Source organism: Polyodon spathula, chromosome 16 (genome assembly GCF_017654505.1).
Source record: "Polyodon spathula isolate WHYD16114869_AA chromosome 16, ASM1765450v1, whole genome shotgun sequence".
NCBI lineage: Eukaryota > Metazoa > Chordata > Actinopteri > Acipenseriformes > Polyodontidae > Polyodon > Polyodon spathula.
The window spans coordinates 9,739,490-9,755,925 of record NC_054549.1 but is presented as its reverse complement, the minus strand read 5'-3'; the positions used below and the strand labels follow the sequence as shown (position 1 = coordinate 9,755,925).

The 16,436-nt window shown below is 52.8% G+C and overlaps 2 protein-coding genes across 5 annotated transcripts; one reads left to right on the top strand and one right to left on the bottom strand.

Annotated features, from left to right (window-relative positions):
- Nucleotides 1-5,189: 5,189 nt before the first annotated feature.
- On the bottom strand, nt 5,190-15,178 carry atad3 (ATPase family AAA domain containing 3). Of its 2 annotated transcripts, none has more exons than XM_041273662.1 (11): nt 15,033-15,178; nt 8,527-8,603; nt 8,351-8,452; nt 8,101-8,160; nt 7,941-8,010; nt 7,584-7,749; nt 6,682-6,751; nt 6,363-6,518; nt 6,047-6,103; nt 5,431-5,556; nt 5,190-5,346 (listed from the first exon to the last, which is right to left on the bottom strand). In XM_041273662.1, exons 2-11 carry the CDS (start codon nt 8,569-8,571, stop codon nt 5,218-5,220), a joined length of 981 nt encoding a protein of 326 aa, XP_041129596.1. In that variant the 5' UTR covers nt 8,572-8,603; nt 15,033-15,178; the 3' UTR covers nt 5,190-5,217. The 2 variants fall into 2 exon arrangements, with proteins under 2 accessions (XP_041129596.1, XP_041129595.1); XM_041273661.1 differs by lacking the exon at nt 15,033-15,178 and adding an exon at nt 9,190-9,672.
- LOC121328700 (basic proline-rich protein-like) lies at nt 9,713-14,974 on the top strand. 3 transcript variants are annotated; one of them, XM_041273663.1, is made up of 6 exons: nt 9,713-9,790; nt 9,872-10,715; nt 11,234-11,349; nt 11,540-12,306; nt 12,587-12,760; nt 14,361-14,974. In XM_041273663.1, exons 4-6 carry the CDS (start codon nt 11,911-11,913, stop codon nt 14,601-14,603), a joined length of 813 nt encoding a protein of 270 aa, XP_041129597.1. In that variant the 5' UTR covers nt 9,713-9,790; nt 9,872-10,715; nt 11,234-11,349; nt 11,540-11,910; the 3' UTR covers nt 14,604-14,974. The 3 variants fall into 3 exon arrangements, with proteins under 3 accessions (XP_041129597.1, XP_041129598.1, XP_041129599.1); XM_041273664.1 differs by lacking the exon at nt 9,713-9,790 and having other exon boundaries at nt 10,292-10,715; nt 11,540-11,668; XM_041273665.1 differs by lacking the exons at nt 9,713-9,790; nt 11,234-11,349; nt 11,540-12,306 and having other exon boundaries at nt 10,292-10,715.
- Nucleotides 15,179-16,436: the final 1,258 nt, after the last annotated feature.

Here is a 16,436-nt window from a genome sequence, read left to right as displayed (position 1 = left end):
TGTAATGGCTAGTCTGTTAGGAGCAGTCAGGCTGTAATGGCTAGTCTGTTAGGAGCAGTCAGTGCTGTAATGGCTAGTCTGTTAGGAGCAGTCAGGACTCTGTAATGGCTAGTCTGTTAGGAGCAGTCAGTGCTGTAATGGCTAGTCTGTTAGGAGCAGTCAGTGCTGTAATGGCTAGTCTGTTAGGAGCAGTCAGTGCTGTAATGGCTAGTCTGTTAGGAGCAGTCAGTGCTGTAATGGCTAGTCTGTTAGGAGCAGTCAGGACTCTGTAATGGCTAGTCTGTTAGGAGCAGTCAGTGCTGTAATGGCTAGTCTGTTAGGAGCAGTCAGTGCTGTAATGGCTAGTCTGTTAGGAGCAGTCAGTGCTGTAATGGCTAGTCTGTTAGGAGCAGTCAGGACTCTGTAATGGCTAGTCTGTTAGGAGCAGTCAGTGCTGTAATGGCTAGTCTGTTAGGAGCAGTCAGGACTCTGTAATGGCTAGTCTGTTAGGAGCAGTCAGTGCAGTCAGTGTAATGGCTAGTCTGTTAGGAGCAGTCAGTGTAATGGCTGTAATGGCTAGTCTGTTAGGAGCAGTCAGTGCTCTGTAATGGCTAGTCTGTTAGGAGCAGTCAGTGCTGTAATGGCTAGTCTGTTAGGAGCAGTCAGGACTCTGTAATGGCTAGTCTGTTAGGAGCAGTCAGTGCTGTAATGGCTAGTCTGTTAGGAGCAGTCAGGACTCTGTAATGGCTAGTCTGTTAGGAGCAGTCAGGACTCTGTAATGGCTAGTCTGTTAGGAGCAGTCAGTGCTGTAATGGCTAGTCTGTTAGGAGCAGTCAGTGCTGTAATGGCTAGTCTGTTAGGAGCAGTCAGGACTCTGTAATGGCTAGTCTGTTAGGAGCAGTCAGTGCTGTAATGGCTAGTCTGTTAGGAGCAGTCAGGACTCTGTAATGGCTAGTCTGTTAGGAGCAGTCAGTGCTGTAATGGCTAGTCTGTTAGTCAGCTGTGTAATGGCTAGTCTGTTAGGAGCAGTCAGGACTCTGTAATGGCTAGTCTGTTAGGAGCAGTCAGTGCTGTAATGGCTAGTCTGTTAGGAGCAGTCAGTGCTGTAATGGCTAGTCTGTTAGGAGCAGTCAGGACTCTGTAATGGCTAGTCTGTTAGGAGCAGTCAGGACTCTGTAATGGCTAGTCTGTTAGGAGCAGTCAGGACTCTGTAATGGCTAGTCTGTTAGGAGCAGTCAGTGCTGTAATGGCTAGTCTGTTAGGAGCAGTCAGTGCTGTAATGGCTAGTCTGTTAGGAGCAGTCAGTGCTGTAATGGCTAGTCTGTTAGGAGCTGTAATGGCTAGTCTGTTAGGAGCAGTCAGTGCTGTAATGGCTAGTCTGTTAGGAGCAGTCAGGACTCTGTAATGGCTAGTCTGTTAGGAGCAGTCAGTAGTCTGTTAAGCAGTCAGTGCTGTAATGGCTAGTCTGTTAGGAGCAGTCAGTGCTGTAATGGCTAGTCTGTTAGGCTAGTCTGTTAGGAGCAGTCAGTGCTCTGTAATGGCTAGTCTGTTAGGAGCAGTCAGTGCTGTAATGGCTAGTCTGTTAGGAGCAGTCAGGACTCTGTAATGGCTAGTCTGTTAGGAGCAGTCAGGACTCTGTAATGGCTAGTCTGTTAGGAGCAGTCAGGCTGTAGGCTAGTCTGTTAGGAGCAGTCAGGACTGTAATGGCTAGTCTGTTAGGAGCAGTCAGGACTCTGTAATGGCTAGTCTGTTAGGAGCAGTCAGTGCTGTAATGGCTAGTCTGTTAGGAGCAGTCAGGACTCTGTAATGGCTAGTCTGTTAGGAGCAGTCAGTGCTCTGTTAGGAGCAGTCAGTAATGGCTAGTCTGTTAGGAGCAGTCAGGACTCTGTAATGGCTAGTCTGTTAGGAGCAGTCAGGGCTCTGTAATGGCTAGTCTGTTAGGAGTCAGTGCTGTAATGGCTAGTCTGTTAGGAGCAGTCAGTGCTGTAATGGCTAGTCTGTTAGGAGCAGTCAGGACTGTGTAATGGCTAGTCTGTTAGGAGCAGTCAGTGCTGTAATGGCTAGTCTGTTAGGAGCAGTCAGGACTCTGTAATGGCTAGTCTGTTAGGAGCAGTCAGTGCTGTAATGGCTAGTCTGTTAGGAGCAGTCAGTGTCTGTAATGGCTAGTCTGTTAGGAGCAGTCAGGACTCTGTAATGGCTAGTCTGTTAGGAGCAGTCAGTCTGTAACGGCTAGTCTGTTAGGAGCAGTCAGGACTCTGTAATGGCTAGTCTGTTAGGAGCAGTCAGTGCTAGTCTGTTAGGACTAGTCTGTTAGGAGCAGTCAGTGCTAATGGCTAGTCTGTTAGGAGCAGTCAGGACTCTGTAATGGCTAGTCTGTTAGGAGCAGTCAGTGCTGTAATGGCTAGTCTGTTAGGAGCAGTCAGTGCTGTAATGGCTAGTCTGTTAGGAGCAGTCAGGACTCTGTAATGGCTAGTCTGTTAGGAGCAGTCAGTGCTGTAATGGCTAGTCTGTTAGGAGCAGTCAGTCTGTAATGGCTAGTCTGTTAGGAGCAGTCAGGACTGTAATGGCTAGTCTGTTAGGAGCAGTCAGTGCTGTAATGGCTAGTCTGTTAGGAGCAGTCAGTGCTGTAATGGCTAGTCTGTTAGGAGCAGTCAGTGCTGTAATGGCTAGTCTGTTAGGAGCAGTCAGGACTCTGTAATGGCTAGTCTGTTAGGAGCAGTCAGGGCTCTGTAATGGCTAGTCTGTTAGGAGCAGTCAGTGCTGTAATGGCTAGTCTGTTAGGAGCAGTCAGGACTCTGTAATGGCTAGTCTGTTAGGAGCAGTCAGGACTCTGTAATGGCTAGTCTGTTAGGAACAGTCAGGACTCTGTAATGGCTAGTCTGTTAGGAGCAGTCAGTGCTGTAATGGCTAGTCTGTTAGGAGCAGTCAGGACTCTGTAATGGCTCTGTTAGTCAGTGTTAGGAGCAGTCAGGACTCTGTAATGGCTAGTCTGTTAGGAGCAGTCAGTGCTGTAATGGCTAGTCTGTTAGGAGCAGTCAGTGCTGTAATGGCTAGTCTGTTAGGAGCAGTCAGTGCTCTGTAATGGCTAGTCTGTTAGGAGCAGTCAGTGCTGTAATGGCTAGTCTGTTAGGAGCAGTCAGTGCTGTAATGGCTAGTCTGTTAGGAGCAGTCAGTGCTGTAATGGCTAGTCTGTTAGGAGCAGTCAGTGCTGTAATGGCTAGTCTGTTAGGAGCAGTCAGGACTCTGTAATGGCTAGTCTGTTAGGAGCAGTCAGTGCTGTAATGGCTAGTCTGTTAGGAGCAGTCAGTGCTGTAATGGCTAGTCTGTTAGGAGCAGTCAGGACTCTGTAATGGCTAGTCTGTTAGGAGCAGTCAGTGCTGTAATGGCTAGTCTGTTAGGAGCAGTCAGTGCTGTAATGGCTAGTCTGTTAGGAGCAGTCAGGACTCTGTAATGGCTAGTCTGTTAGGAGCAGTCAGTGCTGTGTATGGCTAGTCTGTTAGGAGCAGTCAGGACTCTGTAATGGCTAGTCTGTTAGGAGCAGTCAGTGCTGTAATGGCTAGTCTGTTAGGAGCAGTCAGGACTCTGTAATGGCTAGTCTGTTAGGAGCAGTCAGTGCTGTAATGGCTAGTCTGTTAGGAGCAGTCAGGACTCTGTAATGGCTAGTCTGTTAGGAGCAGTCAGTGCTGTAATGGCTAGTCTGTTAGGAGCAGTCAGGACTGTAATGGCTAGTCTGTTAGGAGCAGTCAGTGCTGTAATGGCTAGTCTGTTAGGAGCAGTCAGGACTGTGTAATGGCTAGTCTGTTAGGAGCAGTCAGTGCTGTAATGGCTAGTCTGTTAGGAGCAGTCAGTGCTAGTCTGTAAGCAGTGGCTAGTAGTCTGTTAGGAGCAGTCAGTGCTGTAATGGCTAGTCTGTTAGGAGCAGTCAGTGCTGTTAGGAATGGCTAGTCTGTTAGGAGCAGTCAGGACTGTAATGGCTAGTCTGTTAGGAGCAGTCAGTGCTGTAATGGCTAGTCTGTTAGGAGCAGTCAGGACTCTGTAATGGCTAGTCTGTTAGGAGCAGTCAGTGCTGTAATGGCTAGTCTGTTAGGAGCAGTCAGTGCTGTAATGGCTAGTCTGTTAGGAGCAGTCAGTGGCTAGTCTGTTAGGAGCAGTCAGTGCTGTAATGGCTAGTCTGTTAGGAGCAGTCAGTGCTCTGTAATGGCTAGTCTGTTAGGAGCAGTCAGTGCTGTAATGGCTAGTCTGTTAGGAGCAGTCAGTGTAATGGCTAGTCTGTTAGGAGCAGTCAGTGCTGTAATGGCTAGTCTGTTAGGAGCAGTCAGTGCTGTAATGGCTAGTCTGTTAGGAGCAGTCAGTGCTGTAATGGCTAGTCTGTTAGGAGCAGTCAGGACTCTGTAATGGCTAGTCTGTTAGGAGCAGTCAGTGCTGTAATGGCTAGTCTGTTAGGAGCAGTCAGGACTCTGTAATGGCTAGTCTGTTAGGAGCAGTCAGTGCTGTAATGGCTAGTCTGTTAGGAGCAGTCAGTGCTGTAATGGCTAGTCTGTTAGGAGCAGTCAGTGCTGTAATGGCTAGTCTGTTAGGAGCAGTCAGTGCTGTAATGGCTAGTCTGTTAGGAGCAGTCAGGACTCTGTAATGGCTAGTCTGTTAGGAGCAGTCAGTGCTGTAATGGCTAGTCTGTTAGGAGCAGTCAGTGCTCTGTAATGGCTAGTCTGTTAGGAGCAGTCAGTGCTGTAATGGCTAGTCAGTCTGTTAGGAGCAGTCAGGCTGTAATGGCTAGTCTGTTAGGAGCAGTCAGTGCTGTAATGGCTAGTCTGTTAGGAGCAGTCAGTGCTGTAATGGCTAGTCTGTTAGGAGCAGTCAGTGCTGTAATGGCTAGTCTGTTAGGAGCAGTCAGTGCTGTAATGGCTAGTCTGTTAGGAGCAGTCAGGACTCTGTAATGGCTAGTCTGTTAGGAGCAGTCAGTGCTGTAATGGCTAGTCTGTTAGGAGCAGTCAGGACTCTGTAATGGCTAGTCTGTTAGGAGCAGTCAGTGCTGTAATGGCTAGTCTGTTAGGAGCAGTCAGGACTCTGTAATGGCTAGTCTGTTGGGAGCAGTCAGGACTCTGTAATGGCTAGTCTGTTAGGAGCAGTCAGGACTCTGTAATGGCTAGTCTGTTGGGAGCAGTGTCTGTAATGGCTAGTCTGTTGGGAGCAGTCAGGACTCTGTAATGGCTAGTCTGTTAGGAGCAGTCAGGACTCTATTTACCCTCTTCTGCTGCTGCTGGCCCAGTCGAACACTTTGTGCATCGCAGTGACGCCGTCTCTCCCCATGGGGGCGACGTCTCCACCAGTCATGATGGCGTAGTCCATCCCAGAGTGCATTGCCAGTTTCTGAGAGAACGAGAGAAAGAGTTTGTAAATGTGCCCCAGGCGTGTTACACTGCAAGTGTTCAATTGTGTCTCTATGAGACCCACCTTTGCAAACAGGGTCTTGCCGGTCCCCGGAGGTCCGTACATCAGAATGTTCCGGTATAGCCCGCGGTTCTGCTGAGTGTTCCGCGTCGCTATAGCGATGTCTCGCACCCGCTCCTCCAGCATGGGCTGCAAAGCAATATGGGAAAGGAGTGCAGGCGTGGAAGCAGATGAGATCTTCACTTCTTACAGGGCGGAGCGACGAGTCCCTCTCCCAGTACAAGAAGAGACTGCGTGCCATTCCCTTAGAGCTGTGTGGAGCATGCTGTATTAAACAGTGCTGTATGGAGCGTGCTGTGTTAAACAGTGCTGTGTGGAGCGTGCTGTATTATACAGTGCTGTGTGAAGCGTGCTGTATTATACAGTGCTGTGTGAAGCGTGCTGTATTAAACAGTGCTGTGTGAAGCGTGCTGTATTATACAGTGCTGTGTGAAGCATGCTGTATTATACAGTGCTGTGTGAAGCGTGCTGTATTATACAGTGCTGTGTGAAGCGTGCTGTATTAAACAGTGCTGTGTGGAGCGTGCTGTATTATACAGTGCTGTGTGAAGCGTGCTGTATTATACAGTGCTGTGTGAAGCGTGCTGTATTATACAGTGCTGTGTGAAGCTGTACTCACATTCAGCACCACTCCTTCCAGGGCGTCCTGAGGCTTGCTGGCGAGGCGCCGGCCCATCTATGAGAGACAGAGACAGAAACAGAGATGAAAGAAGAACTCCGGGAGAGCTCAGCTTGCATTAGATAAGTGAACTTCTTTAAATGACAGCTTCCAATGTAGAGCCTGGAAGAGACGAAGGCACAGGCAACGCAGGACACTCTGAACACTGAGGAGTGGAACTCTGAAATGTGTCGTCTTCTTATCCGTGATTTCATGTCTCTGAATCGTGTCGTCTTCTTGTCCGTGATTTCATGTCTCTCTGCCCCCAGCCCCTCACCTTGATGGGGTGTTTGATGGCCTCCCCCACGGTGATCCTGGAGGTCTCGCGCACCAGCGAGGGTTTCCCGAGCCGTGCCTCGATATAGCGCCCCGCCACCGCCGTGGCATTGCGGGCAGAGTACACCCCCACTGCCAGCAGGGTGAGCCCCGCGACCTGGGGGGAGAGGGGAGGGCATCAGTCCTGTACAGTATAACAATCATGAAGCCACTCTCAGCCAAGCCAAACAGCAAATTTGATTCACAGTAGTGCTGCCCTCTTGCCTGCTGGCAGAGTGAGTTACAGTACAGAGCAGTAAAGCACTGCCATTTAGTCTCACCGTGGCTGTGACTTTATCCCAGTCAGAAACGAAGGCTCTAAATCCTTCTCCGAACACAGTGCCTGCTGTCCTGAGGAACACACACAGAGAGGGAGGGCTTCAAATCAACACAATACTGAATAATGGGGCAAAGTCTGTATTCCTGTTTTACTTTCTGTTCAAACATTACTCAGCACACCCTCTTCCACTCGAAATCAAACACTCACTTTCCCTCTCTCAGACTCCCTCTCACACACACACAGACTCCCTCTCACACTGACACTCCCTCTCACACACACACTCCCTCTCACACTGACACTCCCTCTCTCCCTCTCACACACTCCCTCTCACACACTCACACTGACACTCCCTCTCTCCCTCTCACACACTCTCCCTCTCACACTGACACTCCCTCTCTCCCTCTCACACTGACACTCCCTCTCTCCCTCTCACACACACTCCCTCTCACACTGACACTCCCTCTCTCCCTCTCACACTCTCCCTCTCACACTCACACTCCCTCTCTCCCTCTCACACACTCTCCCTCTCACACTGACACTCCCTCTCTCCCTCTCACACTCTCCCTCTCACACACTCTCCCTCTCACTCACACTCCCTCTCTCCCTCTCACACTCTCCCTCTCACACTGACACTCCCTCTCACACACTCTCCCTCTCACACTCTCCCTCTCACACTGACACTCCCTCTCTCCCTCTCACACACTCCCTCTCACACACACTCTCCCTCTCACACTGACACTCCCTCTCTCCCTCTCACACTCTCCCTCTCACACTGACACTCCCTCTCTCCCTCACTCTCCCTCTCACACTCTCTCCCTCTCACACTCTCCCTCTCACACTGACACTCCCTCTCTCCCTCTCACACTGACTCTCCCTCTCTCCCTCTCACTCAGTGCCCCTCACCGGATGGACTCCAGCACGGTCTGCCTGTGTTCGGCTGCCTTCAGTCTGATCTGCTCGCGGATGATGTCAGCGTTCTCGCGCTCCACCTTCGCCTTCGCTTTCGACTCGGCCTCGATCCGCAGCATCTCGTTCTTGTGCCTCAGCTCCATCTCATGCTGGATCGTCGCTATGGAAACACAAGCACTGAGCGATATGGACAGAGCATCGAGAGCGTCTTCAGCCTGATCACTTACTGAACTGAAATGAGCAGCGATAACGTACCCAGCACTAACTGGGTTTCAGATGACTCAAGAGCCACGCACACACACTCACTGAGTGACCAGCAGCTGAATCAGACAGGCTTGAAACTTCCTGTACCTTTCCGCATGGCTTCCTGTTTCTGGACGGACTCTTCCTGTTTCCGAAGATTCTCATCGTTCAGCAGTTGCTACGGAAACAATACGAAACAATATAAAGCGAGCCCTGAAAGCCAGCAGGGGGGCGTGTTGCGCTGCCCTGGTCCCTCTCCCAGTCTCACCTGCTGCCGGAGCTGGTCTTCATAGCGCTGCCGAGCCAGCTTGTCCTGGTACTGCGCCCTCTGGTGGAGAGAAAGAGGACAGCAGCTACAATGAGAGGCTCTCAGTGCAGCCACAGGACACACAGCAGCACTGAACAAACTGACGAGTGAACACTTCAACAACACAGGAAATGAAGACCCTCCACCTCCCTCCCTCCCTCCAGCTCCATCTCCCCCACCTCCTCTCCATCTCTCTCCCCCCCCTCCTCACCGCTTGGTGCTGCTTGGTTTCCTCCCCCAGTGTTTTCCGTCTCTCCTCGCCCTGGATTCGGATCTGCTCTCCTTTCAGCTGCTCCAGCGCTGCCTCGTACTCCTGGAGAGCAAAGAGACCGAGGCGTCAGTCAGTGAGTGAGTCAGTGAGTCTGTCAATCACACACACACACTCACCTTCATCTTGCCCTGCTGCTCAATCTGCAGAGTTTGCTCGTGCATGCGGGCCAGATCCAGCGCTTCCTTGGCATGGCCTGCAGGGGGTGACAGTGAGGCAGACAAACACCTCAGTACAGTAACACAGTGCAACACAAACACAAAACTGGACAGCCACACAAACACAAAACTGCACAGCCACACAAACACAACACTGCACAGCGTACAGCCACACAAACACAACACTGCACAGACACACAAACACAAAACTTCACAGCGCACAGCCACACAAACAACACGGCACTGCACAGACACACAGCCACACAAACACAACATTGCACAGCGTACAGCCACACAAACACAACACTGCACTGCAGAGCCACACAGCGCACAGCAACAGGGAGACCTGAAGTACACTGCACGAGAAAGCAGAGCGGCATGGCTAGGACTCACTGCCCCAGCAGACCACGCTGAATGCAGAGACGCTATTTAATTACAGTCCTTCATTGATCGATTGATCGATCACCGAGTGTAGCGGCCTGTGCACGCTGTGAGTTATCAGAAGACGTGCATGCAGGCTCGCAGCAGCGCTGGGGCTTGTTCTAGTCACTGTGTGTGTTCATGAGGATGAGGTGATGATTATTAGTATGACGATGAGGATGATGATGGTGTTTAAACGCTTACGTGACTGGTCGAGGTCCCGAGCCGCCTTGGCCGCTCGCTCCAGCCCCGTGGGGTCGAAGTTGCTCCACTTGTCCTTGGGTTTATCCCCCCCTTCCCCGGCACCGCCAGACCCCCCGACCGGCGGCGGGGGCAGGGGCAGATCCGGCGGGGGGCTCGCCTGCCCTTTATTCAAGCCAAACAGCCACGACATGCTTCAGTGGGTCAGAGTTCGGATATTATATCATGAATCGAAGAGGCGACTCGGAACCGGGCACACAGACACGAGTGCCGAGGGGCCGCTGCGCATGTGCGAGCTCCAACAGGCGGGCCGGCCCAGCGGATACCGCTCCTTGATTGGCTGCAGCGCTATCGGCTCTCATCTGATTCGCAGCTTTGTTGGCGTGTCATTGACTAAGCCGCACCTACCTTCTTCCAAGGATGCAAACTGATTGGATAAATCTGAGCTACGGCAAGGACTGAGGGACAAACACTCCTACCATACCCCAGAATTTAACGCACGCAGTAATAACGCGTGGGACTGTCTGTTTTCAATGTGGTGTCAGTAATGCTCGGATAATTTACAGGCAGGCTGTGCTGATACTGTGCGTTACACTGGGAGGAGGTGCCCTGGCTGTTACACTGGGAGGAGGTGCCCTGGCTGTTGCACTGGGAGGAGGTGCCCTGGCTGTTACACTGGGAGTAGGTGCCCTGGCTGTTGAGTAGCGCACTGTGCAGCCCCTCTAGTGGTGTGTATTAGTAATGCACACGGAGCCCCTCTAGTGGTGTGTATTAGTAATGCACACGGAGCCCCTCTAGTGGTGTGTATTAGTAATGCACACGGAGCCCCTCTAGTGGTGTGTATTAGTAATGCACACGGAGCCCCTCTAGTGGTGTGTATTAGTAATGCACACGGAGCCCCTCTAGTGGTGTGTATTAGTAATGCACACGGAGCCCCTCTAGTGGTGCGTATTAGTAATGCACACGGAGCCCCTCTAGTGGTGCGTATTAGTAATGCACACGGAGCCCCTCTAGTGGTGTGTATTAGTAATGCACACGGAGCCCCTCTAGTGGTGCTATTAGTAATGCACACGGAGCCCCTCTAGTGGTGTGTATTAGTAATGCACACGGAGCCCCTCTAGTGGTGTGTATTAGTAATGCACACGGAGCCCCGGCGAGCGCTGCTTCAGCTCACATAAACGCGACTAATTCCAGCTGCACAGTCTGGATCGAGGGGGCTGCTAACTGGGCAGGACTGGGCTATTCGACTTGGGCTGCCAGGAAGAAATGCAACACAAATCTGTATTCCGACCCCCACGTTAAACTGTTCCAGCAGGTGAGGGTGACGGGTCACACCCCCCCCCCCCCGGACAGGCGGTTCCGGCTTCAAAGTTGTTTGAATGTCGTCTAGTTCTCCGCCGCCCTGGCAACCTGGCCTCGCGTTGCTAAGGAAGCAGGTGGCAGCTTGGCGGTGGCACAGCCGGGCGAGACATGGCTGGGAGCAGGTCGGTCGGAGAGTTGGTCCTCCGTGGACACAAAATCAGCATCGGGTAAAACTCTTTGATACCCTACACCGTGCCTTCATAGGATAAACACAGCGAAGCATAATAGAGAGAGAGAGCTGCTTCAGGGCGCTACGGGAGCGGCGGCATCAGACGCCGCTGCTGAGCTAACCTGGTGCCAGGACCCGTCGCTATAGCAACACGGCGCGGCGGCTCCCCCGGTGCTCGGTGTAAAGACCGTGTGTTTGCTTTAGTTCTGTTAATGTTGTGTGTTTGCTATTATTCTGTAGCTTCTGGATTTGACACACTGGTGTTTGTTAATGCAATGTTTGTGATGCTGAGGTTTTTCGAGGCTCCCCTGTGTTTATTTGAACTCGAGAGAAACGTGTTGCTGTGTCACATTGCAAGGGCAGTATTATGCCGTTATGTACAGAGTCAGCCACGCTCACACTAGCCCTGCTGCTCTGAACCCCCTCAATGAAGTCTAGTGTTGAAATGATGAGGAGCCAGGACTGGGTGCAGCATGGCGAGAGGGCGTCTCTAACCCTGCTGTCTGTCCAATGCAGGGTGAAGATGAACGGCTGCCTGAGCAGCTCTCAGAGAACCAGCACCACTCGTCACCTGTCAGCCTGCGCCCCTCGGGACAGCCTGGGCAGCCCCCCCGATCGTCCCCCATGGGACGGTAATGCACCCACCCCATACCGTTCTGTTTCATATACTGTGTGACAGTGAAGACTTTGAGAAGGACTTGCAGTGGAAGTGTTAGTCACTGAATGTATGAAATGCTGTCTGTCTGTAAAGGGAGAATTCTTCTCATTGTTACTGTGAAGCAGCAGCACTCTCTGAACACACTGCTCCCCTTGCCTTCGCAGGCGCGGCGCAGCCTCCAGTCAGCAGGGGGAGTCCTGACATCGACGAGCTGGGCGGCGCAGCCTCCAGTCAGCAGGGGGAGTCCTGACATCGACGAGCTGGAGCGCACCCTGAGTGTGCTGAAGATGCAGGTGCGCAGCTTGGCTTCCGGTCTGGACCTGGGTTCGAGGACAGAGGGGGCTGGGGGCTCCGACGTGACAACCGGCACTCAGGACCGGGCCGCCAGCAGGGAGCATGCCCAAATGGATTGGTTCTTGAACCCAGAGCACCTGGTTGACAGCCCGCTGGGAGCCCCCCAGTACCCAGGGATGCAGAGCCAGGGGGGGGGGGGCAGGGGCAGACAGGGCTGTGTCCCCAGCAGGCAGGCTGGGCAATGAGCTCGCCAGCAGACTCTACCCCAGCCTGTCCTGGGGCTCCCTGCTGGACCTGCCCTTCTCTCTGGGCTCCCCCCATGTTATCGGGGTACGCCCCCTGCTGCCCCCTGACCCCCCGGTCAGGATGCGGAGGCCCCGGTCCAGGGCACCCCCTCCCCGCAGTTGCAGGGGGGACCCCCAAGATCCCAGAGCGCGCTCGCTGTCACCCCAGCCCAAGAGGAAGCACTGTCACCACACGCACTCCCATTCCCCTCGGCCCGCCTGGAGACCCAGCTCCGCCAGGCCCGCCCCCCCAGGAGACCCTCTTGCTGGGGGGACTGGCAGCCATGGAGCCCCTACAGCCTGGCTCCCCCTGCCCTGCACACTGCACCGGGAGCACTGGAGCTGGGAGAGAGGTAGGGGAACACACTGCACTGAATACTGTGTATGCACACACTGCAGTGAATACTGTATGTATATATATATATATACACAGTTCACTGAATACTGTATATACACACACTGCACTGATCACTGTATATATACACACTACACTGATCACATACACAGTGCTTCTGTGTGTGTCTCTGGAATGGGTCACTAGGCTGAAAGATGTTTCTAATGGGTTTGGTTGTGTCTTACTCAGCACTGCGACCCTTCTGTCCTCTCCAATCCTCTCTCCTCCCCTCTCCTCAGGTTCCTGTGGTCCATGTCTCAGCAGGAAGTGCATCACTCGCTGCTGGAGCAGTCCCCGTATCAGCAGGAGCTGTCCCGCCTCTGGCTAGAGCGCCTCCTTGTGGAGGAGGACCTGCTACTGCAGCTGAAGAGACAGCAGGGGCTGGAGAGGACCAGGGGGCCCAGAGAGCAGTGGTGAGAGAGAGAGTGTGAGCTTCATTACACACAGCATCGTCCATACAGCACAGGCAATGCAGCACCACACACTCAACCTCACACAGAGACAGGAGAGGACGAGGGGGCCCAGAGAGCAGTGGTGAGAGAGAGAGTGTGAGCTTCATTACACACAGCATCGTCCATACAGCACAGGCAATGCAGCACCACACACACAACCTCACACAGAGACAGGAGAGGACGAGGGGGCCCAGAGAGCAGTGGTGAGAGAGAGAGCGTGAGCTTCATTACACACAGCATCGTCCATACAGCACAGGCAATGCAGCACCACACACACAACCTCACACAGAGACAGGAGAGGACGAGGGGGCCCAGAGAGCAGTGGTGAGAGAGAGAGTGTGAGCTTCATTACACACAGCATCGTCCATACAGCACAGGCAATGCAGCACCACACACACAACCTCACACAGAGACAGGAGAGGACGAGGGGGCCCAGAGAGCAGTGGTGAGAGAGAGAGTGTGAGCTTCATTACACACAGCATCGTCCATACAGCACAGGCAATGCAGCACCACACACACAACCTCACACAGAGACAGGAGAGGACGAGTGGGCTCAGAGAGCAGTGGTGAGAGAGAGAGTGTGAGCTTCATTACACACAGCATCGTCCATACAGCACAGGCAATGCAGCACCACACACACAACCTCACACAGAGACAGGAGAGGACGAGTGGGCTCAGAGATGATTCTCTTCAGTGCAGTGCTCCTGTCTCAGTGCTGTCCTCTCTGATTCTCTTCAGTGCAGTGCTCCTGTCTCAGTGTCCCCTCTGATTCTCTCCAGTGCAGTGCTCCTGGCTCAGTGTCCCCCCTGATTCTCTTCAGTGCAGTGTTCCTGTCTCAGTGTCCCCTCTGATTCTCTTCAGTGCAGTGCTCCTGGCTCAGTGTCCCCTCTGATTCTCTTCAGTGCAGTGTTCCTGTCTCAGTGTCCCCTCTGATTCTCTTCAGTGCAGTGCTCCTGTCTCAGTGTCCCCTCTGATTCTCTTCAGTGCAGTGTTCCTGTCTCAGTGTCCCCTCTGATTCTCTTCAGTGCAGTGCTCCTGGCTCAGTGTCCCCTCTGATTCTCTTCAGTGCAGTGTTCCTGGCTCAGTGTCCCCTCTGATTCTCTTCAGTGCAGTGCTCCTGGCTCAGTGTCCCCCCTGATTCTCTTCAGTGCAGTGTTCCTGGCTCAGTGTCCCCTCTGATTCTCTTCAGTGCAGTGCTCCTGTCTCAGTGTCCCCCCTGATTCTCTTCAGTGCAGTGCTCCTGTCTCAGTGTCCCCTCTGATTCTCTTCAGTGCAGTGCTCCTGTCTCAGTGTCCCCTCTGATTCTCTTCAGTGCAGTGTTCCTGGCTCAGTGTCCCCTCTGATTCTCTTCAGTGCAGTGCTCCTGTCTCAGTGCTGTCCCCTCTGATTCTCTTCAGTGCAGTGTTCCTGGCTCAGTGTCCCCCCTGATTCTCTTCAGTGCAGTGTTCCTGTCTCAGTGTCCCCTCTGATTCTCTTCAGTGCAGTGCTCCTGTCTCAGTGTCCCCTCTGATTCTCTTCAGTGCAGTGCTCCTGTCTCAGTGCTGCCCCCTCTGGTTCACAGGTACGCTATGAAGGGGCCGCAGTTTCATTACGAAGCTCGCAAGAACAACGAGCTCCTGAGGGGCAGCCTCGACCAGCCGGCCCTGCAGCACTACAGGTAGGAGCTGCTGGCAGCCTCCCAGGACCGGAGCCACAGCGCCCCCTGGCAGTGAGGGGGAGCAGCTGCACGGGCTGGAGGGGACTCGCAAAGCTGTGCAAGTCAGACAGCCCTGAGGCTCTGGGGCTGAGCAGCCAGGATCACTGAAAGCAATAGCAAGACACTTGAAGCATGACAAGAGCTTTGCTCAGGATCCTCAGCGCTTTCTTGGCAGTTGGTTTTAGTATTTCCACATTCAGAGGGTTCAGTACTTAGGGGTCATTGCTGGGTGCAAGGTGGCTGTTGAGACTGACAAGAGGAGAGCGTGCTGCTGGAGGCTCCTGAGACAAGCTGCTTAAACCCAGACTGTCAACCTGTCCTGATGTACTGGCTTCTCATGCTGATCTGCAGAGACAGTCAGAGACTGCAAAGCCTTTACTTTATATTACCATTTTGTAAATGTCACCTCAGAAATGATGGGGCCACAATGCTTGTATGTTTGGAATACAGTGTCTGGGTATAGAAGAGAGATTGTACTTACTGGTATACACGGCTGTTACCAGGGGTTACGTGCACACGGCTCCACTCGTGGGTTACCAGGGGTTACGTGCACACGGCTCCACTCGGACAGCGCAGGGCTGGGTTACCAGGGGTTACGTGCACACGGCTCCACTCGGACAGCGCAGGGCTGGGTTACCAGGGGTTACGTGCACACGGCTCCACTCGGACAGCGCAGGGCTGGGTTACCACGTGCACACGGCTCCACTCGGACAGCGCAGGGCTGGGTTACCAGGGGTTACGTGCACACGGTTCCACTCAGACAGTGCAGGGCTTGTATTCAGTGATTTTGTCTCTGCAGTCTCTTTAAACCCAACATGCTCCGTCTTCAGAGCTTCATGAGAGATTAAAACAGGTTCAAAACAAGCCAGAGAAGAGGACCAGCTCACACTGACTCTTTATTAAAGTGAAGATATATATTCATTTTACAGCAAAAAATAAATAGCTTTCTTTGAGAGAATTAGTAAAGTATGTATTTGTATATTCATCTATCAGCTTGTAATATGAAGAGTTTGCTTGTGGGTCTTTTCAGGCTGGTGAGATTGGGGAGGAGTCATTTCTCTCCTTTAAAGTTCTGCTTTAGAAGACAAGAAGAGCCCGGAGCAGCAATGCTGTATTAATACAGAGTGTTGAGCGGGACCCGCTCCCTCCTGCAGGATTGCTGTATTAATACAGAGTGTTGAGCGGGACCCCGCTCCCTCCTGCAGGATTGCTGTATTAATACAGAGTGTTGAGCGGGACCCCGCTCCCTCCTGCAGGATTGCTGTATTAATACAGAGTGTTGAGCGGGACCCCGCTCCCTCCTGCAGGATTGCTGTATTAATACAGAGTGTTGAGCGGGACCCGCTCCCTCCTGCAGGATTGCTGTATTAATACAGAGTGTTGAGCGGGACCCCGCTCCCTCCTGCAGGATTGCTGTATTAATACAGAGTGTTGAGCGGGACCCCGCTCCCTCCTGCAGGATTGCTGTATTAATACAGAGTGTTGAGTGGGACCCGCTCCCTCCTGCAGGATTGCTGTATTAATACAGAGTGTTGAGTGGGACCCGCTCCCTCCTGCAGGATTGCTGTATTAATACAGAGTGTTGAGCGGGACCCCGCTCCCTCCTGCAGGATTGCTGTATTAATACAGAGTGTTGAGCGGGACCCCGCTCCCTCCTGCAGGATTGCTGTATTAATACAGAGTGTTGAGCGGGACCCCGCTCCCTCCTGCAGGATTGCTGTATTAATACAGAGTGTTGAGCGGGACCCCGCTCCCTCCTGCAGGATTGCTGTATTAATACAGAGTGTTGAGCGGGACCCCGCTCCCTCCTGCAGGATTGCTGTATTAATACAGAGTGTTGAGCGGGACCCCGCTGGGCTCCGTGGAAGCAGTGGGTTTGAGGAGCTCCTGCTGTAGGATTTGAGGAGCTCAGTGGTTAGAGGAAAGAAAGCTGTATTAATA